We start from the raw sequence: 18,020 nt of genomic DNA, 5'->3' as shown, positions 1-18,020 counted from the left end.
ACTACAGAAAAAAATCCCCTGTCTATGAGTAAACAGCAGTCACATACAGCCTCCTGAGCCAGATACTAGAGAGATCAGCCACTGAATATATTGAGCCAATAAAGCCTTTTAACCATGAAATACTAGAACAGGGTGGAGGAAGTAGGTGAGGGTTGTATTTTAACAGAGAGAAATCAAAGTGCACCCTAGCCAGAAACTCCAGGGCATTCATGCTGGATTTAAATGTGTGGTATCTCCAGGAGTTACTAGAGCCTGGAGTAGAGACTGGAGTATAAGAAAAAGAAAGCTGTAGGGTGGAAGTCTGTAAACAAGCTGAAAGAATTCACACCTGCCTTTCTTTGTGTTCAACGGCAAGGGTTAATACTTGAAGAGTGGTAGCTCCCAGTGAAGACAGAGGCCAAATTAACACCAAAGGACGTGACTGAGGGATCCAAAGGAGCATCATCCAAGAAAATTAAGTCCCGGATTTTGTCTGGTCAACTAAGAGAATGAGCTAACCTACGTAAGTCACACATGAATCTCAGAAGAGAGTATTAAAAATAGTCATTCAAAACTTAGAATCAAATTGCACAGATAGCCATTAATTAGCTTACCATTAAAAATATCCATTCCAGCTCCGCAGTACACACAGGGTTGAAAGAACTGCAGGTGCCCGGACTGACGTCGTCAATATTGATCACAGCGCAGGTTCCACTTCATTAGGAACGAAGTGAGCGATATTCCTCATGGGAGAGGAAAAAGCTGATCCAATTTTAATCAAACTGCTGTACTAAAATGCAAACCTCGTGGAATATTATTTTAATTATTGCTCTTTACTCATGCCAATTTCAGTCCACAAAAAAAAGAGATGTTTCTAGACAGAAAGCCAAAACTCTATAAACTGCCAGGAAGGTGTACGTGCACCACGCTGTGCAACGATACCCAGGCCAGCTCTGGAGCCAGTAACAGTAGTTTTCAAGTACACTACTTCACCCTGGGCTAAGTAGCCCAGCAAAGAGCTGAGAATGAGAGTTCATTAACCCAGCTAAAACTCTGTGCTATCACAGCACTACTGTTTCCAAGACACAAACCAGTCTCTTGCAATGAAGTGGGCCATACAGACTTAATAGCTTACTCCGACCTACCCACGTACTATAGTATATAAATCCTAAAGCATTTAACCTTCAAAACGCGTGCCTGGGAATACTCCCAGCGAATATTTGAAAGTAATTACAGAAAATGTATCCATTGCCACTGAAAATGAAAATATGGATCTCAACAGAAACTCCACGTAAGGGGGATTTTTTTCCCCCAAACCCATTAGTCCAGCAACCATGCTGAACACAGCAAAGGCTGTATCACCCGTTCAAGACAACACAGGGCAAGCCCATGTTTTTAAAAAGCTACATTTTATCTACTGAAATTAAACATTTTACTTTTTTTTTTTTTTTTACTTTAATCATAATATAACCCCATTAAACGACAGTGTGAGAAAAGAATATATAAACCAGAAAGAGAAAAAAATAAAAACTTTCTGAATAAATTAATGTTTATTGCTTTTAGACTTTGATATTCTGGTCTTTTCTACTTAGATGCAGTTTAAATGTATTACTTGCCACGGCCTTTACATTAAACTCAATAAGTCTGGCAATTTGTGATAAAATTCCTTATCTCTCTCTCTCTCTGAACTTACCCAAAGATCCAAGGTTAATTTGCAGATAATATTACTTCATGAAATAATTATCTTAGTCTATGGTACTTAAAATAGCTAAATTTGAAAAGAGATATTAAAGAAAATGAAGCTGTCATGGCTACAGGATGACAAGGCTGCCTCTGCTCGGAGCTTGTCCCTGCGCCGCCCCGATCTCAGTGCTGCCCCCAGCACCCCAGGTCGGCACCGCTGGTGCCCAGCGCTGATGCCCTGGGAACGGGAGGGCACCCAACCCGAAAACCTCACCTTCCAAGCCGGGACACACCAAGAGAAGCAAACACTCTTCCTAGCAGGAAGGCCCTGCTGGAGACAGCCTGCTCCCCGATGGGAGTTTTGGGTGGCGCGAGGGCCACGGGTGCCGGGAGCTCCTGGCAGCCCGGTGAGCACGAACCCTGTGCCGCAGCCAATGGCACAGAGACCCTGCTTCCCCGAGTGATCTCGGTGCGCGCAGGCAGCCGTGGTGCCTTCTTTTCAGCAGTCTCATCGGCGATGAGAGGAAAAAGGACGTTTTGAGACCCACCAGTTACGTGCGCGCATTGCTGACAGGGTCTCCTCACCTCTGAGCTGAACAGGCCCAACATCCTTCTCACGTTCTTTCCATCGTGTCTTAACTCGCAGTTTACTCCCTCTTTCCTGAGGAAAATTTAATCTGCCAAAGATGCTTTTTCCTTTTGCATCCCTTAGCCTTTTCCAAACGTGGCACCGTCTCTTTCTAGCTCCAGTACAACTTGTTGCAAAACTAGTATCCTGAGCCGTTCTTTCCCATCCTGCTAATTTTTCCAAACATCTTCCTATTAAACTATACAAATATATTCACTGAGTAAACATACCATTAACCAGGTCGCCTTACGGTGTTCACAACTTATTATAGAGCAGATCCAAATCAGTCATAGAAGCAATTATGCACTCGTATTGCAGACAACTCACTTTAATCTTATAACATGGCTGAAGATGTACATGTCAATACTCATTTGTAGGACTCATTCATTTCTGAGTATTGTGCACCATTTGTTTTACCCTCGCTTACACAGCCCTCTCATGTATTTTCATTTGTAAGCTTTGTGAGCTGTCAGAAAATATGAGCTCAGTATTTCACCCTTCATCTAAGTACATTTTGCACAAAAAGAGTAAAGAATTGAAGATCCTTTCAGAACTATTAAAAGTAGGCAGCTGTAGAGAAGAGCAAAAGGCTGCAGGATGCGATACTTCCAACAGGAAAAGAATAGGCTTTTTAAATCAGTTTTATTTCAAGACATTCATTTATTTAAGCATCTTGGGAGAACAGGTTGCCATATACTATTAACATACAAAAATATGCTCTGTCAACCACATGCAGTACCGCAGACATTTTGAAGACCTAAATAAATAACGTATGAGAAGACGTAGCCTAGTCTGAATTAATGCAGACTACTATGATATAAATGAGCAGCAGCAGTAGAATTATTTTCCTGGGATTCAAGTTGTACATAGCATTAAAAGTAAAGGTCTTAAGATATTTACTTATCGATAGGCAAGAAACTATTACCTTTAGATCTATGCATGCCCAGGGAGCTCTCTGCTAAATTTACAGCCTCAGAGAGATTCCAAGACAGTCAGCTTTATTTGTAAACAACAAGAAAAAGAACAAAATGCCCTCTCGGCTCTAGTCTCCTTTGACACAGTACTAAACACACAACGGAGCAGAGCTGACTCTGTATTAAATGGGAAATCTGGCAAAACCAGGTGGGATTCTTGCCTCATTAAATTCAATGGGAATTTTGCAGCTGATAACAAAAAAAGAATTCCAGCTTACGGGATCATCTTGGTTTCTACCATGCATTACAGGCAGCAAGGAACTCTGTCCCTCATTTGCTTTAAGCATTTATGTAGCCACTTTAAAAGAACTGCTTAAGAGCATACTCTACAATTTATGAGGACTTACCAGTCCTACCAGGGCATCGGCTTTTCTCTGCAAAAAAGACTTGATATTTTATAGTTATTTTATAATATGAAAGGAAAAAGCACCGCTTTTCAGCTGCACACATGTTGACCCAGCATGCATGGGTGTTTTAACTCGTTTTTTTTGTTTCTCGTTTTTTCTAGCTCCGAGCTTGGTGATCGCTGTATTAATATAAGGGTACGTACGGCAACACCGCCACCAGACAACTGATGGTAAAACGCAGACCACAGCTCCCAGGACAGAACTGAACACATCAGTGCTTGCAGTCCAATTCCCACACCTCGGGAGGAATTTTTGAAAAAACGCACCGTTTCTCAGAACCACAGTAAAAGGATACATTAAAATTGCACCATATGGGAGGAACCGGCTTCAAAACTGGAAAAGGCATCCCACCAACATGGGATGATTCAGTTTCTAAAGAAACACTCTCTCTTATATGTGTTCCCTTTGCCAACTGCCTAAAGATACAAACTGAATAGGCTGTTTATTTAAAAAGGAACTATGAAAAACCTTATCCTGTTACTTGTTTAACGCTTTTAAACAAAGGCAGTACGCAGTTTTAGATAATTTCAGATATGCTTCCTACAGACAAAAAACAAGAACAACACTGAACAATGGCATTTAAATTGTTCTCAGTCTTCTCAGAGAGCTAATCTTTCTCAATTCACTAATTCACTTTCACTCCAGTACTTTATAAAAGCTCCCTTTTATTAAATATGAGATTCAATATAGAGATAAATACATGTAGTAAGTGTAATCTATACTTAACATAATAGTTTGGCTTCCAAGTTTCGGCAGATTTAGGGGTTCTCCCTTTTTCTGGCTCTTCTTAGTCCATTGCTTCATGTCACAACTTAAGAACTCAGTCCTGTAACCTAGGTCCCCCAACCCAAACTCTTGTGCTTCTGCACAATCCACGATCTACACGAGGATCTGACTCTGCTGCCACAGAGAGCACTGAATTCAGTGGGAATTTTGCCAACCAGTATTAATGACCTTCAGGAACCATATCCCATGGCCATTTTCTCTGCACCGCAATTTCTCTACCATGTCAGCAGATTTTTTTTTTCTTTCCATTAGGACCACCTGACAAATTGCAAATTGCTGCCTAGCAGTGTGTCCTGGCTTTATAATATTCAATTAGAATTAAGAGGAAGATCTACTTTGAAAATGAGAGAACAATACTCTCCAAAGCCAATCCCTTCCGTGCCAAACTAGTCTAAAGTTTCCATTTATTGAATTCCCAATGAAAAGTCTGACAAAACGTCTTATTTGAAGGGAAGAGCCTTTACTTCTGGCACCCAATACAACCTCAAAACAAGTAACTAAATTTGTTTCAATCAGCCTACTTCATAAACAGCTTCTTAAGAAGAAATTCAAAGAAAGTGCAATACTTTAACTTTCACTCAACAGCATTCAGGACTATTAGATAAAGGCAGCTCAAAGAATCATTTCTGTCCAGTACACTTGGTGCAGCACAGAAGGAATTTCAGCTACAGAAAAAAACCTTCTGTAGGGCCACCCAGCAGCACAGGATTAAATCACGCAAAAAGCTCTCCTGTTTCCGCTACAAAAAGGACTGTGGTCAGAGATCGATGTGAGAAGTTGTCTATTGAAGTTATCCTTGAAGGATTTCCTTATATAAACTTGGAAAGAAACTGACTGCTGGTGGCTATAGCATTAACTCCCCAGGATGCACTGAGATCTCCTTCCCGAGCCGAGAGTGCGGCGCACGCAACGAAATACCAGGGCGTCCCTCCTTCGCGCTGTCCAAGGAACAGCAAACTGAGAGCATCTCAGCCCTGCAGGCTACCTACAGCTCCTTATTCTGCCCTGAGCCCTCCGCCTCTTCCCTCGCCCATCCCCGCACACACCAAACCCTTCTGCAGATGGAAATGCAAAGGCTACCAGCACTGCTGTCTGTTGCCATAAATATTCACTAATAAACTTGATCTTAATCCCGAAAATGCATTAAATTGTTTGCAGAATCAGGTTTAGTTTATTCCCTTCCATATCACCAGGGGAGGACTAAATTCCTAGAATTTGAATAATTCTACCTCATGCAAAATGCAATTAACTTACTTTAAAACATGTTTTTCTTTCATTAGTTATTTTGTAACTTGGATTCTAGCCTACTCGCTCTCACGTATGGAATGCAATAAAATATAGCCAGACATTTGTTTAGCCTAATGATCTTCTGTTGACTTTAAACCTTTTATAATATTTTGAGCATTTCTCCTGGAAAAAAATTCTTGATTAAAATAACTTTCATTACAAATTCATCAAAGCATTCTCACTGAACCAGGAATTGGACAATTTTCCATCTATTAAGAATAAAAAAATGTCTTTCAGCTTGTTTTAGCTTGTCCTCCTAGGGTAATGAGGACAGGCCACCATGCTGTTTATCAATCTGCCAAACCCCAGAAACTTCTGGAATGGCTTACTAATTTAAACCAAATTGGACAGATCGGTCAGTCCCTCAAAGATTTTCATCCCTACTTGCACTAGCAGCTGAACAGTGGAGAAAGTCTCACGTTTTCTTAGGGGAAAGTGATCCACTATGCTTTGTCTGCTGGATGGACAGCGGCTAGTGGAGCACTGGTGCCCCCCAAGCTGCCTGACCAGCACGCGGGAAGGAAAGGCTACGAGATACAGAGAGGAGCAGTACAGCTGGGCAGGGGAGCAAGGGCAGGGTGGGGAAATCTGCATCATCACAGGGGAGGACAGCTGCCACGTGCATGTAGAACCTCAACCTTTCTTAGCTCACTCATTTTTTCTTAAAAGTAAATATTTTGTGAACCTTTCTGCAAACCGTTACCTGTCCCTTCAATATAGACAGCTCAGAACAGCTGCCTGAATGAAAGGTTTGTGCCTGCACAACCTGAAAGCGTTGTATCCATGTATCTCAAAGGGATATTACAGACAGGGGACTAAAGCCTGAGGAAGTTTTGTGATTTGTCCCACGTCACAATTGTCTAAAGAGGCTCTATCAAAGCTCTACCACATCAAAACCAGATGAAAACACCCTTGAGGTGAACATCATGCAGCGCTACTGGTTATTTTTAGAGGACCTCCCTCATGATATTGCACATATCCAAACCATGGATGGGACTAGAGCACATAATGCCTTGGAGAGTCTGCTCTGCTCTCTGTCCTAGGGCTGATTGTAGAGCCTGCCCTCTCCCACACCCAAAGGACAGCTCGGGATCAGAAGGAAAAAAACATGTCTTAAACCAACCCTACTTCTTACTGCGAGCACTGCACTGGGTCTCTGAGAAACTCAACACAAACGTTATCAACTGACATGCAAGTAGGAAGGAAAACGTCACTGTATGTTCCATGCTCTGTTCGTTAGAAGAAAGGCAGTGAAATTCTTAACTTGTTTAGTCCCAAAAACCATAACCTTTATGGATGTAATTCACCCTTCCCATGTGCGCCTCCTGGTAACTTCAGTCATCGCCAGGTCACAGCTCTAGAAGAATCTGGCCCCTAATACTGCGTTTCCAAATGATGCTTCCAGTCTCCTTCCTCTTCTGTACGCAAATTCATTGCGTACAGAATTCATTTCAGTAGTTGTCCTCTACCTACCATTTTAACATTTTCAAACAGAGTTCACAAAGGATCCTGTCTTGCTCATTTACATCTCCCCTTTGATTGATCAGTATTCCCTAAGCAATACAGTAAATTTCTAAAAAGAAAATGAACTCAACATACATGCGAGGCTAATGCTTAGTTCAAAGAAAATAGCCAAAAAGTTTTCCCTGAGAAAACAAGGACTGCTGCTTGCACTTATAGGTATTTTTCTTGTTTCTCGTTTAAGCAATATGGGATTTTTTATGCAATATATTGTGAGGGGCAAAAAAAAATCTCTTTTAAGGTTTGTTTTCCAGATTAAAGCAAATTAACTATAAATATATGCACTGTTATAAAATTCAACAAACATTACTTTCATCTTGCAATTGGGAAATTAAGAAGGGAGTCAGATTGAAAAAAAGATTCCCTTGACATGAAAAAAATGGTTTAGAAACACTTTTTGAATAAATAGTTTAAAATTATACATTTCGAGCTAGCCTAGTATACAAATACTAATCCTTCTGTACAGTGGATTCAAACCCACTGCATCAGTGTAACAGAGCTACAGGTCGCTCACACACCATGCTCTTTAGGTAACCTTCATCACAAACTCAGAACAACTTATGTCAAACTTATTCCATAACATTTAAAACACAAAAGGGCAATACAGATCTTGCAGCAATGAGTGATGTTTATACTTTTCTTAATGTTATAATTCCCATTTCTTTATCTTGAACCAAGTGTTCCAAATCTACAAGTGTTTTAAGTTTGGTTTCATAAAAATCAGCACCTGCTGCTCCCTCCCACTAATGCTAGTGGGAGCTGGATCTTTGAAAATATCATCTCCTCTCTTCTGAAATACCCACAAGGAAGAAATGGCCTTTGCCTTCCCCTTTTTAACACTTAAATAACACCTTCTGCACACACTAGGTACTAAAAAGGAGCACTAGACACTGAAAAGGATCCTGGTTTTGCATTGAAATTAATATAAGTGAATTCTGAGGCACTTCACACCACAAGCTCACACTTAACTGGCATAAATAAAAAACTTCACAAGCAGATCTAATACCTTCTATTGATAAGCACAGAGAGGATGAAAACTGGCTCTATGCCTAATCAACTCAACCTGTTTCCGTTAGCATCAACTATCTCCACTTGTATCCCTGTCCGCCAGCTACACAGAGCAAAACTCACTCCCGGCTACTGAGTACACCGGCTGTCTGGATCACTGACCATGCTTACCGCCAGGACTTGGAAAAGTATAGCCACAGTGCAGCTGGAAGTCATGCAACCTACTTGCTTTTAAAGATAAAGGTAACTAATCAAAGCACTTTTGAGTTTATCCTCAAGATTTAGGCCCATCACCCTTTCAGTTTTCCACCATTACATGTTTCAACCTGTATTTTGACACAATATGCCTGACTCTAAGACACAGATATTTATGCAAGTATCTATGCTACTACAAGAACTGCTTACAGACTTTTTTGAGTTTCTGCCCTCCTCGGCTTGTGGGCCATACGTCTGCTACAATCTTCAATGAACTACACTATTAAAAGGTGACTGAGCAAAGAAAGCGTATGATCTGTATGCCTCTGCTCTTATTTTTCAGCAACGTACTGATCCTAAAATTAACCAAAAGCTCACCTGTTTCTTCTGCAGACACCAGTTTCAGTAGAGCATGCAAAGACAGTAAATTCACTTGAATTCATGATGGCGCCTGTCCTCCAAACGTTCGTGCACCATGCCGAGAACAGGTCACAATCTGCGTGTTGTCTTTTTAAATGTCTCCAGCAGGAGATATCAAATATCTGTCACAGTACCAGCTGCTGGGAGTTAACGCTTGATGGACGTAATTATATCCAGTCCTCCTGAGTTGTAGCAATCCTAAACAGCCAGTTTGCTCAAAGAGCAGGTCAGTTTTCCTGACTACAAAAAAAATGGGTCTCAGATCTACTGAACAAATCACATATTGCTCCTCAGGATTTCTGAAGCACTCAGCAACCTTGCTATACATTGCGATATATTACTTCCATCACTGTTGCAAATTGATCAAAAGCCTTCAGTCCACTAGCCACCTCCTCCTAGTCTCTATATGCAAAACGTATGAAGGCTTTTGAGTTGCTTCTGTTCTCTGCTTGATGATCTTGTTCTAAATCATTACCTAGGATGATTTAACAAATTAGATGCAACAGTCGTTTAAAGAGACTTCTAATTTAGCATAGTCATCCTGGTTCTTTGTTAGGTAAAATTACTCCAAAAAGCACCCACAAAACTGTTCTCTAAAATGTAAAGCTAAAGGACATTTTGAACTGAAGTGACTAAAGCTTCCTGAGCTTATTAATTAGAAAGACTAGGTCTTCCAAAATATAAATAAATAAAAATAGAGGCCAATTTTACATACTTCAGAAGACAAAAAGCCTGACGAGTGAGAAGCAAGGATTCTATCCAATTGCTAGAAGGCTATGAACATTGCCCTTCAGGATTTGTGTTTCCAGCAGTTAATAAAATACGATGTTTTGGGAGCTCCAATGGCTAGGGTGGGGGGAAAGAATCAGCAATTTGATGCAGGAGGCCGAGTCCTACAACAGTAATTGCAGACTTAGAATATCTGGTCCCTGTTTTATTTTATTGGTTATGTTGCAAGTGTTTTGGGTAACTGGATAATTTTACCTTTCCCTACGAAATAATTACAAGTTTCACAGCCTGAAGTTGTCAAGTCTCCAGTCTGCATTTACATGAATAGTCCATATTGTAGAGTATGTGTATTAATCAGACCTTATTCAGGCAAAACTCCCATCATGAGTTCTGTCATGCTAATGCGGACAACATATAAAGTTTATCCAAAAACTGTACAGTTCATTGTAAAGTCCTTCTGAATCACAGTGATTTAGGACGCAAAGACAAACAGTTCCTAATCCAGTGGCTGAGTCATGTAACTTTGATCTATTGACACTGTTCTCTGCATCATTCCTTATCACCAGAAGTGCGTTCTTCACTTGTCCTCCTCAGCAAGTTAAAGCCCTCCCAGGTATGCTCAGTGTATAGGCAGATCGGGAAAAATAACATTACTTAAGAAAGACATGTTTTTTCTTACTCCAGGTATTAAAGTCGGATTGCAGACAGGTAGATTTCCATGTTAACTTGAAAGTAGTTAATCTAATCTTACAAACAAAATTGCTTATTTGGTTTCTAAAAGTTTTAGTTTCTGAAATAAAGAATAATCACAATCTAAATTTATGCTGCTCTTGCTCACAGGATAAACAGAAATCTAGATGTACTACTGGATGTGGTATATTGTGACATGTCACTGCACATTATGTATCACTGGAGATGTAAAAATGTATTCTGACATGGCAAAAACATATTTAAAACTTTTTTTCAGTGAATTTAACACAGGAAATCATTCCTCTGAGAAATTAAATAGACTGCAAATTTATTCTGCATCATTAACCCATTATGACATTAAAAATCAAGAGTTTAACTCAAATATGGACACGCACTTTTCTGATTTATATTAAATCTCTGCACTTTTTGGAAAGCTGCTGGCCTCATGCATTGAATCAGGAACAAAAACAACCAGGTTTTGTACTTATAGCATCTTCTTTCTGAAGAACTCAGAGCACTTTTACAGACTTTATAAATGCTTGTCTTATATTTTCTATTTCCAAAATGCCAAATACAAGCTTTTCACATAATGACTTTAGGCTGGTGACAAGACCAAAAGCAAAGTTGTCGTGAACAGTCGTGCCTCTTGCAATACTCTGTATTGAGCAGCATACACCTTGCAAGCTCTCTCTGTAGAGGACCATTTTTTGGGACCAAAAGATACAATGTGATTGAAATGGAAGTATAGACAGGTAGCTAAACACACCACTATTAATATTCTACCCCCAAAGAGTCTGCAGCCTCCTCTAAGCGCAGAGTTTCACTGTCAAGCTCTGGCAGAACACAATATTGGATCTTAAAATAACACTGCTTTGATTACCTTGCTTCCCTTTACTCTTTGCTTGAATTCCAACAGGATTTTAGTGTCTGCTCTGACAAGAGAATTGGGTGAATAATGGGTTTCTGTTTGGGCACTGAATCAAAAGAAGAAAAGAAAGAAAAAGCAGCAGAAGGAAAAAAGTAGACTGGAAAGAGACTGGGAAAGGATTTAGGAAAAAAGGTAATTTCAGGATAAAGCTAAATGTTTGTTTCAATCTAAAAAGAATGTTTTGCTTTTCTGTCTTCTTTTAAACATATTTTGATTTTAGTTTGTTTCAAAATTGGTCTCTTTCATTTACAAAAAGTAAACATGAAATGTTTAATCCCAAAAAACCTGAAAGAAAACGTTTTGACTCGTTGCAATATTTTCTCCAGTTCTAGAGAGAAAACTGTCAAACTGAATTGAAATTTTGGAATAGGTGTATTTCATCCCAAATACGTACTTTTTTCAGTGAACTGACTAACGCTTAAAAAAAAAAAAAAACACAGCTGTCTCCTTGGCAAGTGCCATGTTCTAGATACTGACTGCCTAGATCCAAAGAATTTACACACATGAATAAAAGGAAAAATAATTAACTGAATTTAAAATATATATATTAAATACCTTCTTCAACAGGAAGACAACTCAGAAATTTGAATTCGCACAAAAATAACATAACCCAGGTGCCCAGGCTGACAGTGCGGAAAGGAACGGCAATCACTCAGCAGCTTCGGAGAGCCAGATTCTTGTTTAATTGCTAATTACATTTATTAACTAGAAGGCAAGTAAAACAACCTTAATCCAGTAAAACCAGAGTATCTTTGAATCAAACCCTGTTGCTGATCTACTGACTCAAAAAATAGCAGCCGCTTTTGATATAAATTTATATTTTTGATTATTTGGATGCTAGGTTACTCACTATCACAGATAACCTGACTTTGTTCCTAACACCTCCTCTGCTGGGTATCAGAACAGCCAGAAGCAAATTAATCAACGATCGCATGGGAATTACACCAAAATAGATTGATGACTTGTGGATATGATTCTGAATAATAACATTTTACAATCTAAGAACATTGCTGATAGCTGCGATTTCGTTTAGAGTCTTGTAAGAAACACTTACAAAATGCTTGAAAAATGACTTACTTGTTTGAGTCGTATTTGTTATTTCAGGAATTCATTGTTCTATTTCTTTTACGTATTTTAAGCATGAACCCTAAGTGAGCCCAGGTTGGACTGTTCACCATAAACACTGCTCTGCCCACAAGCTGCATGGCTATAGTGTGCAGTTTTAAAAATCAGTTTGCTTCAACATTTACCTTGTTTCGGGCAATTCACGTATTTTTAATACAGCCTAATACAGATGTGAAAATAGTAATAACGAGGGTTCCCTATACTCTTCTATCAGACTGAACCCAAACAGCATGTATATGCTGATTCCAGTAGTCTTTCTTAGCATCAAAATGAAAAGATTGGGAACTGCCTAAGAAAGTATACCAATTCCTGTTTGGACTGACATCTTACCTGCTGACCCTGAGCCAGTCCCTACTCTGTTATAATCTTCTGTTTTCTTCAGACTACTACACCGTTGCATTCTTTTTATCTCACTTTACTCAAGATGCCTACAGCCGCCACAAGGGCACGAGGGCACAGCACACAAAAGATGATCACGGTCTTTAGTTTCAAAAAAATGAAACAAAATGTATTTTTGCCACTGTCCAATTGCATTTTAAAATGAGGTTTTGACTGTGTTTGCGGTTTTGTATTTACTGAGCAACAATATTTATGGAAAGCAAGTGAACTGGAAGTTTTCAGAGAGTGATTTTCATCCATTCAATGCACAGTAATGTTTTTCGGTTCTAATCAGAACTGCCCAAATTTCAAATGTCAAATACTTGCAACGATCTGATTAAGAATACATTACAAGCAGGAGATTATTCAATTCCTTGTTGAACAAGCCACTCTGAGGAAAATCGCAAACAACTCTTGGGTTGTTCCTGAATACAAAAAAGGAGTTTTCAAATACGTTCTTTGATCTGAACTATACATCCATGCACCTCCTGATACAGTCACATAATCTAACCGTCAGCACCATCATCCACCTTTCTCACGCTAGTCTTTGGGCTTTAGAGATTTCCTCAAAGTATCCTTTGTTCATTACATTTTAGTAACTAATTAATGAACAATTTGATGAAAAATATTATTTGGAAGCAGCATCTGATACAGCTCCCTTCCCATTCTACCCATTATTTCACTGCAACCTTTTCATTATGCTTTTGCCTTTGGGCCCTACAGAAGAGGTGCACTCGAGGAACATGGACCCACCACCAAGAGCTTCTCACAACCATCGCACGAGTCCCAACAACTTATCAGCAGAGACTGCAGACACTACAAGATGGACACAGGCAGAGCCGGCAGTCGCAGATAGACTCCAGCTTCGCCATGAAAAAAAAGGCTGTACATCCCACGTGCACTAAGGAGGTCTTTTCATTATGGACCCAAATTCTGCCTACAGTAACACACTCAAGAAACAAAAAACACGTCTACATCTCTAGACTAAGCAGAAGTAAAAGAGGGCGCTATGCCGCTGAAATCCATACGAACCCTTGCAAAAAGCTACTGCTTTGACAGAGAAGGCTTCGGAGAAAAAGCCTTTAGGAACGAAAAGGAGGAGGGCTCTTTAAAGAGGGCTCTCAAGGTGCAGTTTTCAGCTGGGGAAAGCGGTTACCCCGTCCCCTGCTCCCCTCGTCCCCCTTATCAGGGCAGGCGCTTTGGGAGCCCAGCGCAGGGCTGGCACTGCCGGTCGTTCCAGTGACGTGGCATGGGAGGAGGAGACCGGGGCTACTACGAGGTGGGCAGGGAAGGGCTAATGCCTTGCTAACTTCCCCCGCTGTAAATCAACTTATAAGAGAGAGCACCATACACCTCCTGGTTTGCTGGAGGAAAGTTTAGGCCAACAGGAGCCAGCAGGCAGTGTCAGGGCCACGCTCCAGCAGCAAAGCCTCCAGCATGGCAGACAGCAGGAGAAAACCATGGCCGGTTCCCTCCCACTGCAGGAAACGTAATTAAAGCTCATTTCCAGCATGGGAGAAAGCAGTCTCCTCACCAAGCAGGTCGGAGGCCTCTGAGCAGCAGCAGAGCATCGGGCAGCAGCAGCGAGGGCCAGGGAAACACGGCCTTCCAGCCGCACTGGGAACGGAGCGGGAGGAGGAGACGGCGAAGGGCGGCAAGCCGCCGCGCGTGGCTGCTCTGCAGCCTACCTGCCACGAACAGGGCGGACAGATTAGCTCCTTCCAGCTTCTGCAGGCAACTGACCTCAGGGACCACAACAGGAGGAGAGCGCCATACCAACAAGTCCGGCACTACCAGGAAAAGGAAGACGCCTTGCAGGCAGGCATATACAGAAGCCTCAATCACCATACTCCAGCCCCAAATGAACTCTGCTGTTAAGAAGAGGATATATAGGATTTTGTCATTTAACAGGGTCCAAGAAACTTTTTTTTCTTTTAATCTCTTCAGGCAGCCAGTGGGAACACTGAGCAACCACACTAGGCGTGGGCTACAGAAATGACTGGATTTTACGATACGCAACAAAAGACACTGAGGTAAATGAAAATAGCACATAAAGCAGCTACCCTAAATGCTTCCAACAGGGCAGTTACTTGCACAGAGTATTCTGTATAAATGCTAAGCGCTACCATAGCCCTTATGCTGTTCTACCCATAGCTGATTTGTCTTGCCGTTTCTCACCATTTCCTACCAGCTTCCAGCTACCAACTAATCAACTATCCCAGCCAAAACACTTTATGCAGTTCTGCTGCTTACTCCACTTTTTATCTCAGAAAATATACCAATTATTTCAGTGGGAATCTTGTTACGAGAACACAGGTTATAAACAAAGCAATTAGTATTACTGGATTGACAGAAGGATAAACAAATTGACATTTTCAACTTTGACTTTAAGGATTTTGACAGTCCTATTCTACTGGATCATAGATTCAGAGAAGCTTAAAAGTAGTATTAACTAATGCTTCTAATCTAGTGATCTGGATATTTCTTTGTGAAATCTCCTAAAACAGAAGGGGACAATGTTTGAGTATAGTGACAATACTTGCCCTGGGAAGGGGAGAGCGGGGGGAGCATGTTCCAATGTTGCTCACTGTAACTAGAATATGCACAGAGAAATGATAGTAAAAGGGTACTGTGAGACTTAAAGTATCTTGTTGAACAATTGCTTAAAGAAAATGCACTTCAAAAGCATGGCACCTCAAGGCACCTAACCAGAGAGAACAGTTTGAGCAAAGATCAGGAAGCATTTGCCATGTTATCTGCTTTCCTTCAGGATCTCAAGCTGGCGCACAGAAACGGATGTTGGCACAATGCTGCAGAGCAAAGTACATGGTGCTCCTTAGCAATACCAGGATCCACCCGCACACACCACTGCACACTGCAGAACTGGACCTACAATTGCAATCACGTCTCTGAGGAGACCACTCACACAAAATTCAGCAACTACTCTCTACTCAATGTTCGCTATGTCATTTCGTAACAATTGAAGATATTGCTCCATTTCCACAAACTCACAAGAAATTACATGTAGTTCTTAATGCATTTCAAAAGACCCTTCGCTCTTCAGGCAAAGCAGCTGTTGTTTAATTCTGTCAGCTACTAATGTCTCACAAATGACAAACTATTTTTAAACACCTGCCAATTAATGCATGTTGTCATCAGCTTGGAACTACTTCTTGTGATCAATTTAAGCACCATGTAATAGAAGAATTCTCCATCTCAAATATATTAGGCTCTAAAGTTCCACAATTTTGCCACTTTTGAGATGATAGTATAGTCTCAGTGTGACTAAGGACTGCAAAATCATGCTCGACGTAATTGAATCTAAAGATCTGACAACACTGACCTTATCAAGGAACGAAACTTTTGGCTGAAGTTCAAACCATGTACGAGCAATAAGCTCTTGCTGGTTGTTTGTAAGCATCATATAAAAATGTACTTATTCATTATTAACAAGTTGTAAACTGAACATGCTGCAGGTCTCAAACTGCTGCCAAGTTAGTAAAATGTAACTGAGTACAATCATCTCATTTATTTAACATTCTTGAATTAATTTTGGCAGCACGAATAAGCATTCCTTAGCAAGATTTTGTAAGTGGGTTGTTAAAACGAGATAAGCATTCGAAACGCATTCTAAAAATTCAGACTAGAAGAAATGCAAAGGTCCAGATTAATCTGGTTAATGGTTATATATAGCGCTTCTGGCCTCACTGGAAGCCCTACTCCAGTACAAGGCGTGCAAAAAAAAAGAATAAAATAAAATAAAATTCTAGGGTGACTCAGGCGATTAGTATCACACTGTTTTCATGTGTGAAAGCAGAAAGGGGTACCCTGCACGCCATCCTGACAATAGGTAACTTGCACTGGTGAGTCATCTCATTTAGCATAAAATAAGACCAGAAGGCTCCAAGCGATTTCCAGGTAGTATTAGCACTAGACTTTGGTGAACATCACAGTTTCGCAGCTGTGGGAGTTTCATAAAAGTCCAGTAAGGACCCATTATAAATAACTGCAATTGCTCTTCAACAGAAAAACATTTTGAAAGAAAGCACAACAAATATGGGGCTTTTAAGACGATACAGTTACATACCTCGACTGTTCTTGCATACAGCTTTCAAGATGCGGTTTCCAAGCCCACATTTTCCATGGTCAGTCAAACATATTCCTTCTGAAATGATCCACTCATAGCACACTGGGTCTTCACAAGGAATAGATTCAATTAAATGCGGACAGCCTGCCAGAGCGCCCACAGCATCTACAATCACATGCCTTTGTCTCATTCTAAAGCCTGAAAAAAGAGAAACCGGATTAACTTAAAAACTGCACAAAAACATTTACACCAGTGATTTGTTGGCAAAAGGACTATATCGGGCATGGAGAACTAGGTGATATAAACACAAATGAGAGTACAATACTTGCAACTACTGAATTGATTGGGACAGTATTTGGCTGTATGTGCCCACAGTCTGGGCACATAAAATCTAGTGTTGGGTAAAGAGTTCCAGGGGCATAAATTTTCCACATTTCTTTTTCCTTTTCACTGACTTTACAAATTTTCAAAAACAGGAAATGGCAACAAAGCCAAATATTAAGGTAACAATAACATTAAGAGGAAAAAAAAAAGAGAGAAAGAGAAAGATATAAGAAATTGAAGATATAAAAGGTATCTACACTCTGCCAGAGAATGAAAAGACTCATTTTGAGATACAGCAGAGCAGTTTACTAAGAAATTAGTATTCCGCCTTACGAAGATGTAAGGATTTGTGATACATAATACATATCAGACCTCTTTGAAACAACATCCTATTAAATTGGTAGATTCAATGTAAAGTGGAAGAAAAACGTTACAAAAATAATGAAAGAAATGATTACATAATCTACCTCTTTCTGAATAAAACCGAAAGTCATACTGCTATACAAAATGCAGAACTAACATGCAAGTGTCTTTCAGCAAGTTTTGTTATGTAAATGACAGGAAACTGTAAGAAAGACAGAAGAAAATATGTCGTGTTTTTCCCTACAACGGGGTCTCAGACAAGGGGCAGATACACATATTAATGGAGGCTACATGGAAACACCCTGGCCATGAAACAGGAAATAAAATAAAAAATTAAATATTCCAGAGAATACAACAGACTGAACTTCATCGTTCTCCAACAAGTAAAAAGAAATCACTCAAAACAATTTAAAAATGAAACGGTTTTGCAAACCTTTGCATTTAAAAAAATAATAATATTTTAATCTTTTTTAATTTGAAAAACTATGACCAGTTCTAATCACTTGGG

At 40.1% G+C, this 18,020-nt stretch overlaps 1 protein-coding gene across 2 annotated transcripts in view; it reads right to left on the bottom strand.

The window, feature by feature from the left end:
- Nucleotides 1-18,020, bottom strand: part of THSD7B (thrombospondin type 1 domain containing 7B) — a 557,432-nt gene that overhangs the window by 169,216 nt on the left and 370,196 nt on the right. For both annotated transcript variants that reach the window (XM_068949257.1, XM_068949258.1), the window contains one exon: nucleotides 16,826-17,023. In XM_068949257.1, the coding sequence (XP_068805358.1) occupies nucleotides 16,826-17,023 (198 nt within the window). The remainder of the gene's footprint in view (nucleotides 1-16,825; nucleotides 17,024-18,020) is intronic.

The sequence above is a fragment of the Struthio camelus genome, chromosome 6 (genome assembly GCF_040807025.1).
Source record: "Struthio camelus isolate bStrCam1 chromosome 6, bStrCam1.hap1, whole genome shotgun sequence".
Lineage (NCBI taxonomy): Eukaryota > Metazoa > Chordata > Aves > Struthioniformes > Struthionidae > Struthio > Struthio camelus.
The sequence above is the reverse complement of the archived record's forward strand: the minus strand, read 5'-3'. Positions and strand labels throughout refer to the sequence as shown.